The sequence below is a fragment of the Poecilia reticulata genome, linkage group LG22, assembly GCF_000633615.1.
Source record: "Poecilia reticulata strain Guanapo linkage group LG22, Guppy_female_1.0+MT, whole genome shotgun sequence".
Taxonomy (NCBI): Eukaryota; Metazoa; Chordata; class Actinopteri; order Cyprinodontiformes; family Poeciliidae; genus Poecilia; species Poecilia reticulata.
The window spans coordinates 11,690,207-11,714,914 of record NC_024352.1 but is presented as its reverse complement, the minus strand read 5'-3'; the positions used below and the strand labels follow the sequence as shown (position 1 = coordinate 11,714,914).

At 39.7% G+C, this 24,708-nt stretch overlaps 1 protein-coding gene across 2 annotated transcripts in view; it reads right to left on the bottom strand.

Moving 5' to 3' along the window:
- Positions 1–24,107, bottom strand: part of akt1 (v-akt murine thymoma viral oncogene homolog 1) — a 44,694-nt gene extending 20,587 nt beyond the window's left edge. The window contains exons 1-3 of one of the 2 annotated variants that reach the window (XM_008399445.2): positions 23,896–24,107; positions 20,628–20,737; positions 15,881–16,057 (exon numbers count right to left, since the gene is read on the bottom strand). In XM_008399445.2, coding sequence (XP_008397667.1) covers positions 15,881–15,926 — 46 coding nt within the window. In that variant the 5' untranslated portion in view covers positions 15,927–16,057; positions 20,628–20,737; positions 23,896–24,107. The remainder of the gene's footprint in view (positions 1–15,880; positions 16,058–20,627; positions 20,738–23,895) is intronic. The other variant, XM_008399446.2, reaches the window with a different exon arrangement.
- Positions 24,108–24,708: the final 601 nt, after the last annotated feature.

The following is a 24,708-nucleotide window of genomic DNA, read 5'->3' as shown; positions in this document are numbered from 1 at the left end:
CACACACACACACACACACACACACACACACACACACACACACACACACACACACACACAACACCACAGTCTGCTGAGAGCAAAAACAACAAAGATGACCCTTAGAAGCTTCCCATTTACACTCATTTCCCCTTCTACTTTTATTCATATGTACTTTCCACACACCTTTTTTAAGCGTTGACATGACGAGAAAGTGAAACTGACAGCTGGGCTTTTTGCATCTTTAACAGTTCACGTAAACAAAGTTGGGGAGAGACTGCGGTTACCAACTCTCACACTGATGAAAAAAAAAAAAAAATCCTGCAAGATGAGCAAGAGAGCAAGCATTATTGAGGGTGTTTACTCACCCTGACTGATCAAGATTAACCCGAGTTAACCCCTCAAAAAAAAAAACACAAAAAAAAAACACCATTTATCTAACAAAGCATATTGCAAAAGTATTTGTACCGCTTATAGATTTTTACACTCATTACAACCAAAATTGTCAGTATTTTATTGTAAATCATATGCAATATCACCAACCAAAGTGCATAGTTGTTAAATAACAGAATAATGAAATTTTATTTCCACAAATTATCTGAAATTTGGGTCTTACTTTAGAGGTTTGCTAAAGAACGTCAATGAAAACAGCGTAATAAGGTTGGAGGAGGATGAGGCTATTTAAAAAATATTCCAACCTTTGAACATCTTATGAAGCAAATGGAGCTGTAAACATACCATAACAATGTGATCGACCTACGCTAATAAATTGTCCATTAATTAGAGAAGCAGCGAAGAGTCCCATGTTAATCTGCAGTTCAGATGGGAGAGCCTTTGTATAGAAGAGCTAATAATCTGGCTTTCATGGCAACGTTGATGGGGAAACAAGCCATTACAAAAGGAAAACCAAAATACATCCTCTCTGAAGTTTACCAGAAGTGATGTAGGTTCTGTGTTGATGGGAAGATGAGTGAAGATACAGTGCAGTCCTGGAAGAAAACCTATTTGATGTTGCAAAGCTCTTTAGACTTGGGTGGAGGTTCACTTTCCAGTAGGACAATAACCCAAACAGACAGAGCTACAATGCTTATGTCAAATATTCACGAGTTGAAATGTTAAAGTCCTATTTCAGACCTAAATCCATTTGAGAAATTTTAGTAAAGTAGCACTTCAGTTTTCAGGTCTTTCCAAAGAACATAACTGACCAAATGTTTTGTCTGTAGACCAAGTACAAAGCTGATAGAAAAATAAATTAGAAAACTTGAAGTATTGACTATGGGGTTGATTTGTATAAAAATAAAGTCCACTCTATGTTTGTTTCCGTTTTATGCCGTGCTGGTTCAAATAAAACTACAATAATCAATACAGGAGAATGCAAGTTAAAAAAGTGTAATCCCATCAATGCTCAGCAGGGCAGACCCCAGCTGACTCAGTGAAAGGCAAAACAAAGAGCTTGACAAAAGGTCTAAATAAAAACACAGGAGTTCATTCTACTTCTGACTAAGTTCATCACCACTCTATACCAGTAAACCAAACCCTGCTTGATGTGAAAATGTTCTCCAAAACAGGAAAATGGCCCACAGACGCAATGACCACAGCCTAGATAAGAAAAACTTTCATCAAATGTCTGATCGAGACACAAACACCTATTATGGGATTTCCTTCTTGTTATCTGTGTCACAGAATCAAAGCACTTCTACAGAAATCAGACAGTAGCCATGTGGCTCAACTCAACTAAATTATGGGAAGGACAGAAGTATAATAAGAGTGATTTGACACAAGATGAGCGATGGGAGAACCGAAGGGGATGAAAAAGCTCTGTGCAAAGAGCTGTGCTGAATGGAGTGCTAGTGAGACAGATCGCTACATATGTTCCCTACATATGTAGGCCTGCGAGTGGAAGAGTGTGTGTATGAGCCATGTGCATTGTGACTGCGTGTGTGTGCATGGGAGGAGCTGTCAGGGCCTGATAGAGTGTCTTTACATGACAAGCAGCTGCTGAGGGCTGGGATGCGCGCTGGGCAAAGTGGAAAATAATGAACAGAGAACCGCTGCCAAACACAACAGAATTCATCTTTATTTGCCAACTGCTGCACGGTCCTGTATGCGAGGACAGCTCTCGCATGCGACTGCCACGCCCTTTATCCCCTAAACACAAAACATACACACAAGGTGCACTGTGGGGGGAGAAACAGGTTTGGCCACAGCTGTAAAAGGTTGATCCTTATTTTGTTTGTCCACATTTATAAAAATCACAGGAGCCTTACTTCTAATGCTTACTAGCCTGAGATTTTTTTGTTTCCTTTTATAAAATTGTCCCTGCTAACATTGGACTGGTAGGAGTTCCTCACATTATAAAAACTTAGCAAAACAGCCCAGATTCACATCATTTAATCAAAAATTTAGGACAAGATAGAATAAATTTTTATCAAAAACCAAATCCAATTTTCTCTTTTATCATTGTTGATCATTGTTGCAGCACAGACTGACACCCACTAAATTCACCAGTAATTTTCAGCTTTTTCAGTTCTGCTTATTACATAATAATCCATAGAACACTATATTTCCTTAAGTATTAGGTTACCCCTCCAAATCATGTAATTCAGATGTTCCAATCAATTCCATGTCTATGACTATATAAAACCAGTCAGATTGACATGCAGTCTGCTTCTACAAGCATTTCTGAAAGAATGGCTTGCCCTCAGGAGCTCACTGAATTCAAGGGCGGTACCTTGAATGCTACCTGTGCAGTAAGTTCAGTTGTGACTTACCGCACAAACACCTTTAACTGTTTAAAAAAAATGAAAGCCACTGGGAGTGTCAGAAACTCAACCACAAAGTAGGCCAATTAAAATCACAGATGTTGAGATACACGATACAAAGTCACTTTCTGCACAGTTAGTGGGTAGAGACTTATAAACCTCATATGGCCTTCAGGTTATCCCCAGACCAGTGTGTGGAGAGCTTCTTTGAATGGGTTTCCATAGCCAATCAGTTGCAGACAAAGCATTACAATACCAAATGCAATGCAAAGTTTTGGATGCCACGAGGTAAAAAAAACCTGCCAATTGACTCTATAGCAGCAGAGACATGTTCTCTCAAGACATCAACTGATGAGTGTGGTTTGGCAGAAATGCTCTTTTCCGACTGCATTGTGTCAGGTGTAAAGGTGGGTGCAGAACGGATTATGGTGTATGGCTATTTTTCAGAAGTTGGGCTTGGCCTCGTAGTTCCAGTGAAAGACGCTCTTAATACTTCAGCATACCAAGGCATTTTTTAATTGATGCTTCTGGCTGTGGGAAACATTTGGGGATGGCGAGTTCAGTTCCAACCTGACTGTATCAGTACAAAACAAGATTCATAAGGACATAAATGACAGCATAGTCTGGAGAAACTTAACTGGTTCTGGCCTCAAACTTCAGAATTGAGTGCAAGTCAGACCTTCTCATTCAACATCCATGTCTGCCCTCACAATGGCCAGAAATTCCTTTAATCAAAGTACTAAACCCTTTCTAGATGCATTAAAGCATTGCTTTTTTTTAAACAAGCAAATTGTGGGCTGACACCATTTTAAAGTCTCAAATAAATGAATAAAGAAATTTGATCCAGTCTTTTTTCTAATACAGTACAGAACAAGCTGCTATTACTAGCTAGCTAATTAGTTGGACTATCAGCTCAGTTGGCTACTTGACAAACAGTCCTTGCATACTAAAATTTCTGATTATCCAATTCCTATGGTTTAAACCCCTTTAACTGCATGACTTGTTGTGCCCTGCCAGTCAAGCAGCATAAGACAGCTACCACCCATACATAAAAGAAAGAAGGTGTGTTTAGAAATGGTTACAGCTGGCAAGGTAATTGCACAGGAGTAAGCCGTGCCACCTATGTATGCAGTATGGATGTTAGCCTTCCATTACCCCATGCTCCATACAGCCAGAGAAATTTCTGGTTACTCCACCATTTTCTCTGGCAACCTGTTAAACTGACTTCAAACTGTGGGAATGGTATGCTGAAGAATTGTTGTGGTTTTGAGACCCAATCTTTTTAAAACCTCAGTGTCTTCATACCTGTAATTGGGACATGCTTACCCAAACATCACAGGCTTGCAAGAAAGCAAAACCTACAGCACTTTTAGGTGCCCAAGCCTTTTGCAAGTTAGCTCTATTAAAGAGGCTTATAACATAAAAGCTAGAGAGAAAATGCTTATACAATAACTGGTAAATAAAGGGAGAAATGTGGAAATCTTCACACAGAAAAGAAAGAAAACAACAAGGGGGTGAAAGAGGTCAATGTCTCTTTCTAAAGAACGTCCTGCTCTACCATCTCCATGTGACAACAGGAATGCTGATGTCCCAGCTGCCTTGGCTTGTTAGCGTTTAATAAAAACCCATCATATAGCATTCATCAAGCAGCAAAAATGTGTACAAACCAACAGGTCTGATGCATACAAACCTCTTTGTGAAGTTGCAAAGAATCATTAAAGATTATTGGATAAACCATACCCACATTTGTGTTATGAGAGGGTAAGTGATCTCTCACAGCGAGCGGGGGGAGAGAGGCTCAGACAAAATGTGCCTCTCACTGCCCAAACCCAGTGGTTGGACTTCCTGAGTAGGCTGCTGTTGGGTTTTGTCCCCCGTCTGGCCATTCATAGCTTGGGGATGAGAGGAAGAGAGCCAGTGGTAACTCCATGAACTGTGCATGTGTGTTTGAGTGGTGGGAATCGGATGAGAGGGAGGGGGTGAGGCGGAGGTTGAGGATTAGGGAATTAGAACTCCAAAGCGAGGGAGGAGGGGGAGGGTGGGCTTTGCCTTTTGTTGGTTTTTCCTCAGCCGCCCCCGCCATCCCTTCGGCCCTTTTCTGCCGGGTTCTGCCTGTAGGCTGCAGCTGCGGCCCGCCGCCCTGTGCCCTGCATCTTAATGAGCTGTGGGCTCCAGAGGAGAGAGGGCTCCCTGATGTAGGGGTCACCAATGAGCCCCAGCAACCACAATCTTGACTTCCACCATGAATTGGTTGAATCGGAAGGCATGCTGCTAAACTTCATGCTGTCTAAAGATCTCTCTACCCATTTGCACTGTTCACTGTGAAACCAAAACCAATAGGTCTTTGTAACCTGTCCAGGGGTTTGGACACTTTGATGTTGTGTTTTTCCTGACATTAATTTTCTTTTATTGAAGCAGTGGCAAGAAGTGGGACTCCAAAGCCTGGACTTTGGAAGCATCATCATGTTGAGCTGAAGGACCATCCTATTTTGAAATCTAACCCTCTCACTGTCGCTAGGGCTGCTGCTACCCCAAGATAAAAAAAAAAGTAAAAAAAAAAGCATGGGGGTTGGGGATGCGATGGAGGCTGCCCCTCTTTCTCACGCTCATAAGAAAGCACTCACTTCTTCTCCATGGTGAGTGACACCTGCTGATTACCATAGAGACACTGTGGGAAGTTCCCCCCTGCCACACAGGGGCTGAGATTTGCCCCTTCTCCCTGGGTAAACAAGCAACCCATGGATTAGTTAACTGGGTTACTGCACAGCAAACAAATAAACACAGATTACTTAGAGCAAATTAGTGGCAATAAAGTCTCAAGGACTGATGTAAGACCCAATACTTAAAAAGATAAGAAAACATCAATGGAAAAGCCAAACACCAGGGTAGAAACTTAGACAAGAAAAATTAGCTCTGGTAGGGACATAGTAGCTTTTCATCAAGCATGAATATCTAGACGGAGTTTTGCAAAGGTACAGCCCTAAGCATTTTGAAATGGTTGACTTTTTCAAAATTATATTTCAGTCTTTTCTAACTTTAACCACAATGGACTTAAACTCAGATCTTGTCAGAGCTAGCTGTAGCCAAAAGGAGTGTAAATCCTTCACCTCAAGAAATATTAAAGTTTTCTTCCCTTTTATCTGCGGCACTAATAATCACAATCTCCGTTGACCGTTAGAAGCTATTTGAGAAATGAAGCAGTGTTGCTGGTCCTTTGGAAGATGTTTTGTCTTGCTTTAATAAACATGTATGAAAGTTACTCACTTCCTCTGGCTTTGAAGTCACTGTAATACAGTTTTTACATTGTGACATGCCCATACATTTAAGGCCAAAACACCTTATAGAGTTTTAACGCTCTATTCTCGAGTTAGGTCCTAAGTAAAAGCATACAAATTTCACGCTGAGCCTAAAGCAAAGACACGCAAGGCCCAAGTCAAAGTCCCAGGTCTTAAACCAATACGTTTTTCAAATAATTCATAGGTAATTTTACCAGTAGTAAACAGTTACCAAAAATTAAAAGGTAGTTTATTTTCCAGAACAAGCAGCAATTGCAAACAACATTGTATTTCACAGTTAATATCAACCCTGTATACAAGGGATTTTACATTTCTGCCCTCTTGTTTTGAAACAATGCCTTTAAAAATACCATGCTAAACTGGAGAGCAGTGCCAGTGACTGATGTCAAAGACTGGGAACATTTAGCTGCTTTTTACTAACTTCCACTATTGGTCTGATCTGTCAGTGGTGGTGAGCTAAAAATGAAGGAGAGTAGGGGGATGTGCTCAGTGGGGTGGGCAAGGGATTTGGGTACCAGGAAATATTAAGGACCAAGAACGGTAAAGAACATGAGATCAGATGGTGATGGAGACAGTAGGGAAACAACGGGGGAAGGGAGATGGTGATTAGAAAAGAGAGAGAGAAAAAAAAAGATGGAGCACTACTGAGAACCACAGTTGGAGCCAGCAGGCGGGTTCTACACAGAAAAGTAAGCACACAGCAGGACTGTCATGAGAGGAGGCAAATTGGTGGAGGTGACGCCTCCCGCAGTCTCCTGGTTCCACCACCATGCCAGCACTCTTTCCTGCCGACAGCTGCACCCCAGTAATTTACTTCTCTCCACCACATTTAGCAGGAAGACTGCTTCCCATTTTCCCATTTCCCGGAGTAGGGGGTCTGCGCTGAAGGCCAGAAACCTGGCCTGCCAGAGTGCTGAGTTCCTGGTGGGAAAACCTCTGTCTGATCAGTCTGTGCATCTTCTAGTATGTTGCATGTTCTCTGGATTGAACTGCTATGTAGTTTGTAAAGGTTTTTAACAAGTTACATCCCTCTTGCTATCACAGCCTCGCAAACTTATTTATGCCTCCTAACGCCTTCCACATTTTTTATTTTACAGCCTACAAACCTTAGTGTATTTTAATGGGATTTTGTGTGATTAACCAAGAAAATTAGCACCAGGTTGAAATGTGTTGTCATGACAAACACATTTAGGACTTGATGTAGCTGAAAAGAGAAGACTCAAAATTTTCAGTTAGGAGTTAAATATAGTTGGAGAAAGCACAGACATGCTATTAAAAGCTATTCATAAATAAACTGTTCTAAAACATTGAGACATGTCGTTCAATGTGTTTCACTGAAGTTGCAAGAGATCAATAGTCAGTAAGACTTCCAGAAGATGACAGGAAGGCAGAACATATTCCAGCAAGTTTTTTTTTTTAAATCTTTCTGACTTTTCAACTTCTCTCTGGATTCAGAATAGCAGATAGCCATGCTAATCTTCAATACAGTCCTCCAAAGAAAGCTTAAAAAGGGAGTTCTGCATTAAAAACCTCCGGTCTACGTACAAACCCTGTATGGAGCTTTATTGCTGCACATGTACAATACAGTATGAATTGACTGAACTGGCTTTTGAATACCGTTGGGAATTATATGGAGTTTATTAATTGCAATTTATAGATGAATAAATGTAAGAGCTTTTTTTTTTTTTAAGAAAAAAAAAATCACCATATAAAGGAACCATTTCACTAAATCAGTGGAAATTTTCTCCCGTGGTGCAATACAAATGGTTGTGTGTCTGTGCAGTGCAGCAATGTGTGGTTGCCGACAACCATAGTGAGGGGATCTGTAGGAGCCAGACTGAGCCCAGCAATAAATCTGGCAGCAAGTCAAAGACCTGCAGTCTTTAAACAGTCAGCATGACAGAATCATGAGATATGGTTATTCAGGTGGGCATGCTCCTTTGAAGAGCATTAAATAGTAGAAGAAACTCTGTTCGCCTTTCGGGAGGTATAAAAAAAAAAGTGAACCACGACTTCTGTGAAAAATTGTCGGCAGGATTCTTGCAGGTCTGTTCACCACATGCAGCAGATAGAAATATGCAGAAGATGACAAGAAAAAAAAAAAAAAAAAACATTGTTCCATGTATTGTGTCTGATGTTTTAGAGTACCGCCTCCCTACATTATCCTCCCTCTGCATCCCATGCACTCTCCTGGACCACCAACAAGGTTTTGCTTGGTGGAGCACATCATGGGTGTCCTTCAACCTCATGACCAGCAAAAGGGACCAATTAGCTGATGAGCTCCAAACCAGACCATGAGAGGGTCTGTGTGGCACGTCGCACACATCCTCCATCAGCTCTTCTCATGCCGACTGGGTCACTGAGCAATGTTCTGGGAACATCACAAGGACGCTGCTTAACTTCTGCCTCTCTTTTTCACCCCTTTATCTTTTCCACACCACCTCTACTGGTGTGTTCTCTGCACCTCCCTCCCCTCACGAGTCTGAGCCAGCTGAGCGTGTTACCCAAATCCAACAGTTGTTGTGGCCTTCGTTAGCCTAACGAGGGGGCCGGCTCTTTATACTTGTCAAGGAGCAAATGAGTCAAACAAACAAGGGCCAGGGAAGAGGCAAGGACAAGCAAGCGCTGTTCTGTCGAGCTTCACTGAGCTTTTGGCCACAGTGCTTTGCTGGAAACTAAGGAACCCACAATCTGCTGCTTTGATGTCTGATGATGCTCTGGGCTTTGAAGGAAACTTTGGAAGGATGTTGTACTTTTTTTTCTTCCAAAGGGGAAAAAAAAAAAAAAGTCCATGCTGCTCAGGATCTGCAGCATGGGTCCGCAGACACATTCAAAGTGTGTATCGGGTGCACACTGTAAAGCACATAAAAGCGGACACATAACAATTGGTTGCGATACCAACTACAAAGTTACAGTGTTTGTGCAAGCCTGTACTTGCAATGAGGTCCATACGCAAGTTTGCTGGGTGATGTCCTGTTTGCGGTGTTCTCTAAATAAACATGCTTCACACAGACTGTACCCTATGAGACATTCACAAGTATTTTTCCCCCACAGCCCCCAACTCTCAGTCAATTCTGTATCCAAAATTTACAACCTCACATGGAATATGCAGCTCTAGTATGAAATCAAATTATTTGCCCCAATATAAAATCATAAGCTTTTAATGCCTATAAAAATATATTGTAAATTAAAAGTATCATAATATAAAAATATTCCATCATGTAAAAAGAAAAGTAACAATTTGTTACCACTTAAAATCTTTTACAGGTTTCTGTCTTATGATGTAATCAACTACCATTAATCCCTTTGATTATAATATAGTATAGTAAACAAGGTTGTGAAGCTTTTGGTCTCTTGTTTCAGCATGTGCAAAATTATTAAGAAAGCTTTTACCAAATCTGCATTTAGAAGTTATGTTTTCAAGTCTCGTAACAGTAGATATGATGATTTAATTTTACATGGTCACTTTTTTTTCTGAACAGACATTTAAAATGAATTTGATTTTAGAGTCTCAATACTGTTTTAGGAACCGGGGGGAGGGCGGTGGCTATGAAAATTTTTAACCTGGCTGAAAAGAGACTACCGTTTGAAATCTGCACATTATGTTCTGCATTGATTTTGTTTAGTGATCAGCTTATCAGAAACTAAATAAATAAAAAAATTTATAAGTCAGTGATTGCATCATAAGTCAGTCCTACCTGGATGTTACAACAAATAAAGGGCAAATTGCAATTTATTGTATGAATAAGAAAGACTAGAGTTTGTTAATAAACCCCAACATGAATTGCCTTTATATTAAATAATCTTAAGTGTCTTTGTGATTACACTAGTTTACCAGTGTGAAAATAAGATGTCTGATGTAAATGAAGTTTAGTTTGTTGGGAAATTAGCCAAAGTCTTCTAGAACAGTTCAGTATGAGAGAAATCTGTGCAGTAATTTAAATGTTACAATAAACTAGGGCTGAAACGATTCCTCGAGTGATTCGAGTACCTCGATTATTAAAATTCCTCGAGGAAAATTGACCTGCCTCGAAGCTTCGTTAATTTATGTTTTATCATTTAGCGCACCGTGTTTCAGCCGGAACATTATTTGCGTTGAGCGGAGCTCTGACTTCCGCCTCTGAGTTGTTGACGGAAGCTACGTGTTAGCGGCATAACGTCCAATCTTCGAGTTCGGCCCGCGGGGATTTTACTGATTGGTGATAATTCCGGGTTTTCATCGTTTTTGTGGGACCAATAAACATCCTTAAAATGACCGGCGCGATGCCGGGAGTTCAGCAGCCTTTCTGCTTCGGAGCTGCTGGTTGAACGGCGGGAAGAAGCTGAGGAGGATTTATACAGGTGAGCGGAGAGACTGAACACGGCGGGCGGCTGAGGGTTGATGCTTACAGTGCAAGAGCAGCTTTACGGACGAACCGCACAATAAACTTATATCATCCCGGTCTGAACAAACGGGAGGCGGAACATGGCTGGTAGATGAGTTTCTGAACGGAGGAGCCGTAAATATCCCGTATTGCTACAAAAAAGTAACTGGTAGGGAAGCTCAAATGTGGAAAAAATAGACTGATGTTGATATCCGATAGTAACACTGGTGTTATGGAAGATTTACCAATATTTTATTTCATAATTGTTTTTATCCGATTACTCGATTAATCGTAAGAAAAATCTATAGATTACTCGATTACTAAAATAATCGTTTACAACAGCCCTACAATAAACATTAGGAGCAAAACAGAGATGGTCTGTGTGAGTCTGTCAGAGCTGCAGTCTATGGATTACTTGGTTAAGTAATCCATCAATTTACTAGATGGTAGCATTCAAGACTAAAAACTTAAGTTGCTATTAACCCCTTTTTCTGGCTCCTACTGTCAAGAAACATTACCAAAAAAAAAAAAAAGACAGACTGAGCATACTATTACCATGTCAGCCAGTAATTTTTGAATGCCATCACAGAGATGACAACATGAATCATTCACTCATCTACCCCTAGTGGCACACTTAACCCAGATTACATTAGATAAAGATTGCTCCTGAGGCTCAAGGAGTATTTACAGCACAAGTCTAGTCTCTTTGTTTTGCAGCTTAAGGGCAACTTCAATCCAAGTTGCAGACTCAAGTCACCACTTCTGCCAGTTTCACAGCTGCATTGTAAAAGTGACCATGCCACACCAGCACATCAAATGGCTTCAACAAATTGAGCACATTTCTTTGTCACAAAGCATAAAAAAGAAAGTATGAAGGTGCGTCCTTCAGAATAAGATCACTAAACGCAGCCAAACAAATGTTCACAACTTTTCAAGGCTGAGAATGTGGAGTTACACAGACACCATAGCTCTGCAAAGTATGAAGCAAAATACTTGCTCCAGTTTCTTTTGGGAGTCTTGAAACAGTTTGCACGTGCATGTTCAAGATGACTAATCAGAAAGGAATCAGAGTAAGAGTGAATGGCATGGCTTTGTTTAGTTAACATGCTAGAGCGGCGGTGCTTTGTGCCTGGGACTGACCCACTGTGAAATCCAATCACCACACAGAGACAGTAACTTTTACTGGGGCAGGATGAGGGGGAAACTCAGGATGAGTTTGGTTTTAGTAAAGTTACACAAGTAGAAAAACTGCATGACTGGGTTTTATGGAACACAGACAAAACAATGATGGAAATATGAAGGTTTATCTTTTCTGCGATGTTAAATTGATGTTTTCAGTGCACACATGGGAGTAATGAGCATGGTGCGGTTGTATGAGCCGTTCATTATCATGCCCACGCAGAGATTTGAGTCACTTGGGTGGCACTGCCACACAATAAAAGCTCAGACGAAGGTGCGGGACGCCTGGCTGAGGTGACGGACAGCAAAGCGGGGCTGCTGCAGGTTCACCTTCTGTGCAGTGGCTCTGGGGCAACGAGTGTGTGACAGTGATGCGACACTAAAAGCTTTCCTGTCAGGGAAGCGGCCGGACGTCCTCCAATCAAAACACGGAGGCTCGGGGTGACATTTCACAGGCCACAGCTGCTGGGCTGCGACAGCATGCCAACTCACCATTTCTGACGGGTTGTTTGTTTAGCGTGTGCCATAAGTAAACGGGTGTCACTGCAGGAGTTGTGTATTAATGTGTGTGCATACTTGTCATACAAACTCGCCTTTCTCATCCCAGTCATTATTTGACTAATCTTCAAGTTACATTTTACACCGGCTTTCAATAAGAATGTTCCGTTCTTATCAGCACCAGCAAAGGTGTGGAAAAATGGACATTTGCCAATTTCGTGACTCAGTCAAGACAGGGAGAGGAGCAAAGTAGTAACCTGACTGCCCACAGCTAAAGACCTCTGTAAAATGACACTATTTAAGGTTTAATTCACCGTCTGTTCAGCTTAAATCCTTAGACAAAAATAAGGTTTCTGCATTTTTTTACTGTTTAAACAACTCGGACTCAACTTTTCAGAATTCTCATTTCAATATTCATTTTAAAATATGAAATCAAATGTTCCCCATGAATTTAAGGTAGATATTTCTCCCTCTTGCTAGAAAAGCGTACAAGGAAATACAGAGAGAAAAGGCAGGAGAGAAGGAAGAAAGGAAGAGAAGAAAAAAAGAAGGGAGGAAGGACAACTTTTGGACAAAGGGATCAGGAATGAAGTCGCTAAATACAAGTAATTTGCCACATTTATTTTTCTGTACTTTTCCAGACCTAGAAAATAATGACACACTTCCGTCTTCCAGACTGCGTTTGAAAAAAAAAAAAAAAAAAAGAATCATTTCAACTCTTCTTTAATACATTTTGTAACAAAACAATGCAACACCAGGAATTTTTAAAATCTGAATCAATCCCCAAGTGACTACAAGCAAAAGCACAAAATAGTGCACAATTTAAATTCAAGTCATTGCATCACATAAATTCTCTCCTGTAGCAAACAAACTTAAGAGAAAAATACCAATGATGAAAATGAGGCTTTCATGACCCCAGCAGCCCATATTATTTTGGTCACGAACCATTGGCCAAAATAATAATACTAAATATTAAAATATTTACCCGTTATGCACCAGAAGAGACACTTCTGATGTACTGCAAAAATGTGTGTCGTTTTGTATTAAGATATTTACCAAAACACTGCAGTTGCTACTTTAAGGAAGGTTTTTGTGTCAGCTAGTTCTTAATTGCTTAGCTGCTGTCAATGCAATTTAAAAAACTAATAAATTATTGAGTAATAATTTTACAAGTAACCAAATTAGTAAATCAACATTCCCAGTAACGAAATAAGACAACCCAATCTTTACATGGGAGGAGGGCAAAAGCTGCGTCATCCTGAGGCTGAACTCAGTCTTGAAGTTATAGCAACATCCCAGCAGCAAACTGTTCTTTGTAAGTGACCTGCTCCTATTACCTTATCCATTAAGTTACAGTTTCCCCTTTTCCAGTAAAACTTCTTCTCTGGCTTGGAGCCCAGGAGGTTTGAGTGGTTTTGGAAAAGTTTCTTATCCTTACTTTGCCCCGGGTGGTGATGGAGCAAGCTCTGTGAGGAAGCCGCAGTCGAAAGGCAAAGTTAGTATGCACACATAAAGCTGCTCAAAGCCGGCAGGTATGTGAGGAATGCCTTTTCGTCCAAACAACGGGAATCACGCCTGACACAGAACCATGCCAAACACCACACAACACTGTTGGTGGGGGGGAACTCAAAAGAGCCCCTCAGGGGACTCTGAAACCAAAATTTTCAGATTAACAGCGCAATTTTTTTTTTTTTATAGAACTGCTTGCTCATTTAGGGGGGGAAAAAAGGCAGTGTTATATTCTCAACTGCTTGTGTGAAAATGGATCAATTCCAATGAATGCTTAAAGTCTAAATTTAAAGCTGAACGCAAACATGCATCAACAGGGAGTTTGAAAATATTTTTGCGCAATGAACATATTTTAGGTTCTTTACATAGTTTGAGTTCTGTGGTAGCTTGGTTAACCTGCATGTTTGAACAGTTGGGGGTTGTTTGAAAGCAAGACGATCACCATCGTCAAATGTAAATAGTAAGTCACAGTGTTAAAATTAAATACAGATGCAAAGATATCTCCACTGGTTACTGTAATATGAGGACTTTTTGGCTTCAGTGTTGCTAAAGAGTAACCAACCACAAATTGAGAAATCTTACTCTGTTCAATAAATATCATGGTAAGCACTTCCAGGTCACAATGACACTCGTTTTTGGGGATGAAAACTATTTTCAGTAGAAGGTCTTTAAAATAAGAGAGGAAGAATGTATATATAGGAAGCCATTTAAGAGGAAACTTCTGCATGACATATGGTTCATTTTGCTGCAAAGGGTGAGAGAGCAAAATCTACAGCAGATATGAGGAAAGTGGTGCAGAGTAGACCAAAGTCCCCCCAGTGCATCTTTTAGACCTTTCAACTTCATGCATTTGTGAAAAATGCTTAATTTGATCATTTAGCAGCGTTTTGAGAAGCTTTTTTCTATGTACATTCTTTGTAACATAGTTCTATGTTCTTGCTCGGGTTCCTCTTTCTCCTTTGGCTTCATAAACTAGCTTTATGGTTGCAGGGATGAAACAGTTACTAGTTTTAATGTATTGACATTTTCAAATAAAATTACCATATTACCATTAAAGCCATATTTGGCGACAGTGGTCAAACGTTCTTTTATAAAAAAACTCACCATCTAAGACAGTGCTAATTGTTAGCATTTCTTTAAAAAATAAATTTAAAAAAACAAAGAAATTTTTGTCCCCAAAATATGGAGTATTATTTGCCTCCTCCAGCTGTAGAAGGTAAAAGGTAGAAGCAAGGCCAGGTAAAGTTTAGGCTTGACACCATCTTTGTATGGTGTGTCCAGAGTGCGGCCCAGAGGCCATTTGTGGCCCTTAGAATAACTGTATCCAATATTTGGACTGCTAGCACAATTGTTTAACACAAGTTGTTTGTATTAAACAATAAATTGCACTGTTTTAGAAAACTTCTTAAACAGATCTTTACTGATCAAGTAGAATCTTCTTCCAATGGGAAATTCAACAACTTTTTGCTTGCTAAAAACAATTCACCCCTACAATACATGCAAATATTTACAAAGAACAACACTGTTGAATCACCTTCCCCCACTAGTTCTTCAAACTAGATAATTATGGTGCATGGCAAGAAGACTGGACACTTTGGGGTCAGAGAAAAGTGTTTAATAGTGTTGAGATAGCAAAATTTCACAATCTGGACCCTAAGCATTAAATAAAGCATGCTAACGTTTAAATAGCATATTTTGAAACTGATGTAACAGCTTTTCAGTATCCTCTTTGCTTGTAAAAATCTGAATAGTCTGATTGTTGGGTGGACAATGTGTTGGACTGCAGAAAGTTATTTGTTCCAGATAGATATAACGTAATGCACAAGACATTCTGTATGTGTTGGTGAGAGTGAGCAAATAAAACAAAAATGCTACTTAAAATTTTGTGAACTTTAAATCACTGCAATGTAGGAAGATCACCCTGTACCCTGCAGATATGTGATAATTGTTTACCTTTTAAATTAAGATATGTATCCCTTTGACTTTGGCAAATCAGTTTGAGACTAAATGTACAGAATGTAAGTTTTTAGTATAACAATGTAATAAAAATAATAATAATTCTATATGACACAAGCTGGTAAAATTGTCCAAACTCATAAAACTCTTCAAAAATGTACTTGGACCCAAGGAAATTACAATGAATTAAAAACTGTGATTTAAGTAGAAAAGAAAAATTGTGATATAATCATTTGCCAAATTGCCCAGCCCTTAAAATCCTATCAAGTACTGCCTTCAAGCAGCATATTTATATTGAAAGATATGTGCAGCCAAAACACATGATCAGTGTTTTTACCTCTTTTATGCAGCCATCCCTCCTTGACGATCACCACATTGGTCATGTTGGTGGACAAGATGGAGGATCCAGGTTTCCCACCAGGAGAGACACAACTTTGTTTCCTTCACTCAGCCCAATGCAGGAGCCTGCAGATGGGGTGCTGGGGTTTAAGGCCGCCTTCTCAATGGTGGTAACCTATTATTCGAGGAAAAGTAAAAATTAGCCCCAAGTTGAGGTGAAAGATCTTTTTCCATCTGTCTAAATTTTAACCCTCAGGTCAACAAAGCAGATTGGAAGCAGTGTAACAGAGAGGATCCTCGTGCTTTATGGCCCAGCCAAAGGAGGACATGCTGCAGCAACAGTGGTGTCGTTTTAATAAGAGGAACCTGCAACATTTCAAGGTTCAAATGATGGCACGAGGCCGTGTGTTTTGGCATTCATGAAGTCTGCCATATTGGAAAATTCCACTGTTCACAACCTGCATAACCATTCCTGATAGACCAGGAGTTTTCCCCTCCACGCATGACCAGAGCTGCTCTGAAGAAGTAGAAAAAAAAAAAAGGGGATGACGTCAAATCATTCTCACACAAGCTACACACTTTAATAGGCTGTCAGGCTTGTTTTGCTTTTGTATCAAAATTTATCCTTCAGGTTTTAGGATAGCAACACATTCACATTTTCCAACTGCTGCAATAACAACCTTTCTCAAATATTAATCCAGGGATGCAATTTTCTTCATATCGTTTCAAAAAAGAAAACATGCAACAAAAATTTGTACTTGTGATTAAAGTCCTTTCGATATGATCAAAGCAGTACAGACACATTCATGGTTGAGGGGGTTTCCAGTGAGGTGGAAGACTTTAAAGAAAATTTGAAAAATCAGCAACAGCCAGTAAATAAATGCTTTGCTAAACTCAAGTGGTTGTGACTTGCCAACATGTATTATGTGCATTTGGGCAGTGCAATATTTGCGATATAGTCAAATTAACAGAAGCAGTTTGTCAGCTGTATAACTTAGTAAACACAATGACTAACAAAAACTGCTAACTAAATTTAATTGTCTTAAGTTTAATTACTTGTACAGTGGACAGCAGGAATCCATTTGGACCATAGTTTCTGCACATTCCAGTACCTAATTTAAGAACTACTTGAATTTTATATATATATATATATATATATATATATATATATATATATATATATATATCTCTAAAAGATGAAAAAAAAAACAAGTAATGACTTAGCTTACCAAATTTCAGACCTACATCGGAAATCTGGATGTATCCTTTAACTTTCAAAGGTTTGAAACTGAGAATTAAAAAGACCCAGATGGATGAGACTGTCTCAGTTGTCAATAAGCAAGATAAATGCACACAATGCAAAGCACTGCTGCAGTGCATGAGCATCTAAAACGCAAGTACTGCACAGCCATATGCCAGCTTTGCGTGGTTAAAGGTGAAAACACATCTGGGTTCACTGAAGTGGAGTCAATATTTCTATGCGAATCATTTCCCTCTATTCACACACATCAGACCTATGGTGCCAAAGTGGTGGCGCTTGAAAACAAAACTAAGAAGTCTGGCTGCTCATCAAGCTGTGGAGGAGCGCGGGTAACCGCTCAGACACATCAAGTGTTTATAACCTAAAGTTTCAGTCAGTTGGGTTAGTGTGTCATAGCCAAAATTTCTGCAACAACATTATTAATGTTTGCGGAGATGTCTAGGCAAGATTTGTAAATTATTGCAGAAAAGATGTGAGGCAAATACAATTTCAGTCAAGTCTAACACATTAGGAGCGATGTTAAGTAAATAAGATTAGTTTGTAGACGTTATCCGATCTTAGTATGAGTAAGTATTAAAAATTCAAGTAAGAAGCACAGCGATGCAAGAAGCAAATTAAAACGAAATTGTTTTCTATGTCTATACATTTCCATGGCTCATCAAGTCTGGAAGGTCCTCTCTTAATGACATTGTGAACATGGGAAATATGGAAACATTGGCAGATTTAAGGCAATCAAAGAAAAGGTAAAGATCTACAACAAACAGCTGTTCTTGTACTAGCCTTTCTACTCACCAATACAACTTGCTAAAGTTTGTGTATAATGTCAACTTCAAAATATTTACCAATCACAAAAATCAAATCAATGAAGAACAATTTATGACAAGTTTAGAGAATAACTTCTGTTCTTGATTAGATGTGCAAAATGCAACCCCCCCCAAAAAACATCACATTTGCAAAATGTCTTCTTGAGTGCAGACACTTTGTTTATTACAAAATGCAGAAATATGACAGTTCATGGTGCTTTGCAAAAGCATTCATAAAGCCTGGAACTTTTTCAAATATCGTCAACTTAAATCTACTTCATTGAGATTTAGTGTAATAGATATCTATTACACAGATTTTGTGTAAACCTGTGTAATTGATAAAAGCCATTTGTTGTCTCTAAGCTTGACAAACTTGCCGCATCTAGAAACTGAAATGTCTGCACGCCTTTTTGTAAAACAGCTCAGGCTCAGTCAGAAGAAATGAAGAGCATCGGTGAACATCTATTTTCCAGTCTCGTGAAAGATTTCCAGTTTGATTTAGGTTTGGTCTGATCTAGACGACTCCAGAGAAGCTCTGGTTGTGTGTTTGGTGTTGCAGTCGTCCTGCAAGGCTAATTTCAGTCCCAGTATCGAGTCTCTTTGCAGCCTCTTAACAGGTTTTCCCCAAGGATCTCCCTGTGTTTATAGCTCCATTCATCCTTCCCATCATCTCTGATCAATCTTTTCAATATCTTGGAAGATTTTAGGAGCATATTCGTAAAAACTAAAAGTAGCTCACTTCTATTTGAACAATTTTCTTTTCTAATATTTGGAACAGTTAGTTTGTTGGTTACCAAAATATATAAGTTTTTTAATGTTCAACTTATTTTGGAGTTTGTAATGCATCAGAATAAAAATACATTTGTTTACAGTATATGATCATGATTTCTTACTAAGCAATTAAAAATATTTTTAACAAAAGTAAATGTCCAGATGTGCGGCAGTCGCTACCATTTAAAGTCCTGTCATATTCATAGCATTTTTTTTGTTATTTTGACTCATAATTCACCACAAAGATTAGACAAAAATGGCTACTGAGTCAGATTGCTTGACATGTTTTGATCATGATAATTGTTAAGTTTCTCCATGATGCTGTTTGCCAACGTTCTTAAAACAAACTTCTGAGGCCTTCACAGACAGTTATATTTCTACTGACATTAATTTACACATTACTCAATTTACTAGTTAGTAAATTGAGTAATATGTAAATTGAATACATATGTACACCACACTTTTCAGTGTCATTTACAAAGCCAGTCATCTTTTTTTGCTTCAGCTTCACACTTACTTGCCAATTTGTTTCACTCAATAAGATTAAATACTCTTGAGCTTTTCCATATTTTGATTAAAATCTCAATCTTCAAAGGATGTGGATACATTTGCAAGGCACAGTATGTATAGTTAAAAGGCATACAGAGTCATCTGATAAACTGGCTCAAATCCAAAACACTTATCAGTCATCCATCAACAGCTCACACTAAAACCCTGCAGGCTACCACTACAAAAACACTTGACACTTTGATCCATTCGAGCCAACTTCATAGAATATAAAGGCTGCTTTGAATGCAGGGCAGAAGGAAAACAATGATCAATTGGCATGCTTGCGTACACAAATGTCACACAGAACACCAGGCAATTCCTGACCATTGACTAAAATCAATTTTTCTGCAGCTGCATCAGAGAAAGGCCATCAAAGCAGAGAGAGAGAGAGAGAAAGAGCTGCGTTTCACTGGCCTCATTCAGTTTACTGGCGAGGCCAAACAACAGGAAGTGAATGTGTCTATTGACAGACAACAAGTCATATCAGTACAGCCTAGGGCCCAACTACATCTGTCGGAGTGTGTGATCAACACGTTTTTTGCTGTGATGCTCTTCTCACTTCTACAAGCGAGCAGATTTGAGATTAAACCATCATAAGCAGAGTTTTTTGCTCAGACGTAAGGAACGCAGACACCGAGTGCAACTCAAAACTGGGGTTTGTTCAAACCATCAGATCCCTTCAGCTTCAAGACTGCACACCGTGACACAAGCATTAACACATTATACACACACTGGGATACGTCACATAAACAAACTTGATCGCACACAGAATCAGTTTAAGAAGCAACACATGCACACGGACTGGCTCTGGAGCCACAACAGAGCACTGCTGTTTTAATAGCAGCGACCTGTTGCTACTGCAGCCTGTATGGAAAAAGCTGGGCTGCTGCCAGTGCTGCAGCCAGCAGCCACTAAATGAACCCAGTACCCCGACAGCGGGTCACATGGTCCACAGGCCTYTGGGCCACCGCCTGCCTGCCTGGATGTCCTCATGTCAGGGGCGGTTTTCAATCATTCATCTTTCTGGCTCCAGCTTCAGGAGGGTAGAAAGAGGCTGGAGGTGGGGAAAGAGAGGGGGTGGAAGAGACACCCCATTCAATGCAAATCAGTGTCATGCTGCATAAGATGCCACACACCGAGCCCGTCAGTGAGCCAGACAGGACGGTCCCATGCATTTCAGGCAGGAAGCAGAAAATCAGGCCGACATCACCACACCACTTCCGTCATCGCAGATCAATAGAAACCGTTTCTCCTGCGTTTTCTAGGTAAACAAGATGAGTCAGCGGCAGATTTGCCGCTACAGAAGGTTGAACAATTATCCAAAGTGATCGCAAGGAATCGAGAATATCAAATAATCTCACCTGTTAGTGAAACTAGCCCCTGAGGCAGCACTTGTTTGCGTTCAAATGCCACAGTGGAACTGGTATTAGTGTGAAGTAGTATACAGTCCCAAGTTCCTCTTTCAGGTTCCCTGAAAATAGACCATTGATAATAAGAATATTGCAGCAACTGTGGCTGAGCAACCATGAAAGAAAAGTAGATGTGTTGCAATGACTTGAAACCTTTATGACTCACGTTTATGCATTTACTTTTAAGCAGCTCAAACAAACTGATGTCCATGTCAAAGAACAAAGCAACACACTCAAATCAAATGGCAAAGAGAACACAAGCAGAGTTAATAAAACCTCACATGTCCCAAGCAGGTCTGCATCCCAATTTTGTCTGCTTAAAAGCATCAAGATTTCAAACAACACTCCTCAGATTCCGCATGTAACCATTTACGTCAACAGAACTGCGAGGGGGTATTGGGTGGGAGATGAATGGTATTTTTCAAAAACAGAACATTGAGCGAGCCAAGCAAGTCACCGGCTCCTTCATTACTCCAGCTTGTTGCGTCTTCGCCGGGTCACATGCCAGGCCCCGTTGCGTACACACAAACGGTCCGACGTAGTCTCATGACCAGTACAAACATTCTGACACTTGAAGGCATGAAGGGTACAGCATGCCTGGGGACAGTAGTGTTCTACAACTCTGGGAAACGGAGACACGCAAAGATTACAGTGTAGAAAACGTTTAAGACAAATCCAACCTTATACCCAAGTCAGATGTACAGACTTGGTTTTTAAAAACACTTGTCAAACTTCTGCAAAAAAAAAAAATCAAACTATACAACAAGCCATAGTCAGATTTTTTTTTGTATTTGTATTTGTTTTGTTATAGCCATTTTAAATCAAGAAAACCTCTACTCTAGAAAATGACAACTCTAGTGAAATCACAAATATGGCAACTAATCACACTTCTTTTGTTCATATCCACATGTATTTTCTAATTTTCCCTTTATGTGCATCTTTTTAAAATAACGTTTTTTATTTAAATTTTGTTTAATTGTATTATGAACAACTGCTGCAAAACGTTTCAGTCATAAGTGGAGGTGTATATCACACTACGTAGATCTCAGGAATGTTGAGCAATAAAACAAAAGTGGTGAGTGAAGTGAGTCACAACAGACTACAAGGGACAGATCATCAAATGACATTTAATCGATACTGCAATCAAGCCGCAATAAAACACTATAAGCTACTAATCACTAAAAATGACCACCAAACAGGCTCCAATTATAACACTTGATTGCAGCATGCAAGCACCTGGAGTACAGCCCAAACCATTGCCATTCTTCTAGTCAACAACAGAAGGAGGAAGTAAGAAAAAGGAAATAAAATCCCATTGCTTGACCTTCAGAAAGTAGTTCTTCAGGTGAGCTAAAGCAGTCAAGAAGATTTCAGACTGCAGGAAATGCCTCGTTACTGGAAAAACCCACACCCCCTCACAGTGATACACCTGGAGAATAGCTTTAACTCGTTTTGCAAGTGGCAAAAATCCACAGAAAACAAATATCTTTAAAAAATAACAAATAAATGGATGAATGCATATGAGTCTGCTTTCCCATCCGCTACATCACAGCTGTGGGGAGTCAAACTATCATAAAGCTGAATCCCTTCTCAAATACTGCTAGAAAGCGTGAGAATTAATATTACAATTTGTCAAAAGTAACTTAATTGCCACATTGTCGATATATTACTCTCTATGGGTGTTGAGCATTTCATTCACATCACCACTTTCACCACCTTTGCAGTACTGCTAATTTTGTACTCAACTTAATGTGGTTTCGAAATGATGTCTTTTACCTTGGGACTTTTCGTCCTGACCAAGTCGTACCCTTCAAGTTTCATACCCACTTTGACAAGCAACTACTTAAAGCAAGCTTCTATAATTTACTCATGGTGAACTTCAAGTTGCACTTTTGTTTTAGATGCAAGGTTTTGGACTGTTATATTTCTGAAAACGGCAATGTTTCACAAACATGGAAAGGATTCAAATGGCCTCATCCTTTGCAGGAATTGGCTTTTTTTTTTTTTTTTAAACCTTTAGACTTTGCAGATTATCTTTAATTCAAATGAAATTCAAGTTATACGAGTCAATATTTACCACTAGGTTATTTAGAGTTATCCATGAGCGATATAGCTCGAAATATTGAGTGTAATGGAAAGTTTTCAGTAAAAGCAAAGTGATCCACAGTCTACATGGATAAATGGCTTGTTTACAGGTATGAAATGGAGTAAGAATTGGTCAGCCTTCTCCATGTATGTACCCATTGTGATGTCATCCCAAAAACACAAAAAACAGAGTTTGTGTTTCATCTTCCCCCTACTGCACATTAAAAAATAAATTTAAAAAAAAAGTGGAAGTCAATGCTTTATAACCCATCTCTGTTTTTATTGTTAGCATAAACTTGCTGGTTTTAAAAATAGAAATCCCTGCATAGTAACTTTAAACTTCCATCAACATGCTTTTCAACACGCTCGCACAAATAAACTCAGTGATTTAGAGCAGATACGAACAACTGTCATTGCTGTAGGTGGTGTTGATAATGACAGTGAAGACATGAAAAACATGCATTATCTCATTGCACTGATTACTAGAGTGGAAAACTACAAAATAACACTGTTGTGGCCACTTTTCTCCCTTCAGACCTCCCTGAAGTTCTAAATTGTGGACCAAGGGAGTTAAAAGGCCCCATTTTGAGAGTCACAACAAAGGTGGGCTACTGTTATCTCTGTTACTGTGATAATTTAAAACAACAAAGATTAAACGTTTGGCAATCGAGTAGATAAACAAATATAGAGGTCGTTTTTATTAAACAATGAATGAGCTGCCCTCCTCTTGTTGAGCTCATTTGTTTTCATTCGCCTCCCGGGGCCATGAAGCTCCAGCAAAAACAACTTTTCCAGCAGAGGTGGACAGTTTCAAGCACAAGCAGATACTCTGGCGTGCTCGCTGAGGTCATTGTCATAAACTGAGTGGTTTACATCTCGAAAAGTGGCCTAAATGCTGCATAATAATTCTTTAAGTTGTATTTATAAGCCGACTTTTCTTGTGGAGTAGCTCCATCGGTAAAGAGAAGCCACAAAAGTCGCTAACTCCAGGTTTGCTTTTAGCGATAGAAAGGGGCCTAGCGGGGCAGCTTGGGTGAGAATAACCGCATCTCATGTTAAGTACAATGGGGACCTACCCTGTTTTAGCCCTCGGCCTCTTGTAAACAACCATGCGAAGGAAAAGACGGACATTTACCTGGACAGCAGCTCAACAGTGTGCCCGTCTCATTATACTTTGGTGCTTCGGCGGTGTTTTAAGTTGGTAAGTCCTTCAACAATGTGGACAGAAGTGCTCTCATTTACTCCGTTTCTCTTTGCCTTTCTTCCACTACACCTCCCAAACGCGCTGTCTGCTGTGCCTCTGTGGCAGCCCGCCGTCTCCCGGGTCCTATCGCCCACCTCATATCAGTCGTGCTCACTGGAGGAGTGTCATTGAAAGAAAACATGTGCACTGGCCTCGATGAACCCTCTGTTCTATGTAAGCAGCTAGGTAGTTCCCAGTAATACAGGTGCATCTCAAAACAGCAAAATATCTTTAAAAGGTTAATTTATTTAACTGACTCAGTTCTAGAAGTAGGATAGCAGAATATAATATAAATATCCTGTAAACATACACAAACATGCAAAATTAAAGAAAATACACAATAAATTCAAACAGAAGCACCCAGATTTTATTTTTTGAAAATTACTCATGTTATCTAATCCTTCCTCCATAGAAAAAAAAAATTGTGTTAAAGCATCAATAAAAGGTTCAGATTAATGTGACATTGATGCCGATTGTGAGTGTGTGTAAACTTCTGACAAACAGCACTGTTTATTTACATGTAATGGTGAGATTATTCGTCTCTGTGTTGCCCTGCGACAGACTGGCGACCTGTCCAGGGTGTACCCCCCTCTCGCCCGAAACGTTAGCTGGAGATAGGCACCAGCAACCCTCCCGACCCCACTAAGGGACAAGGGTGCAAGAAAATGGATGGATGGATGGATGGATGGATGGATGGATGGATGG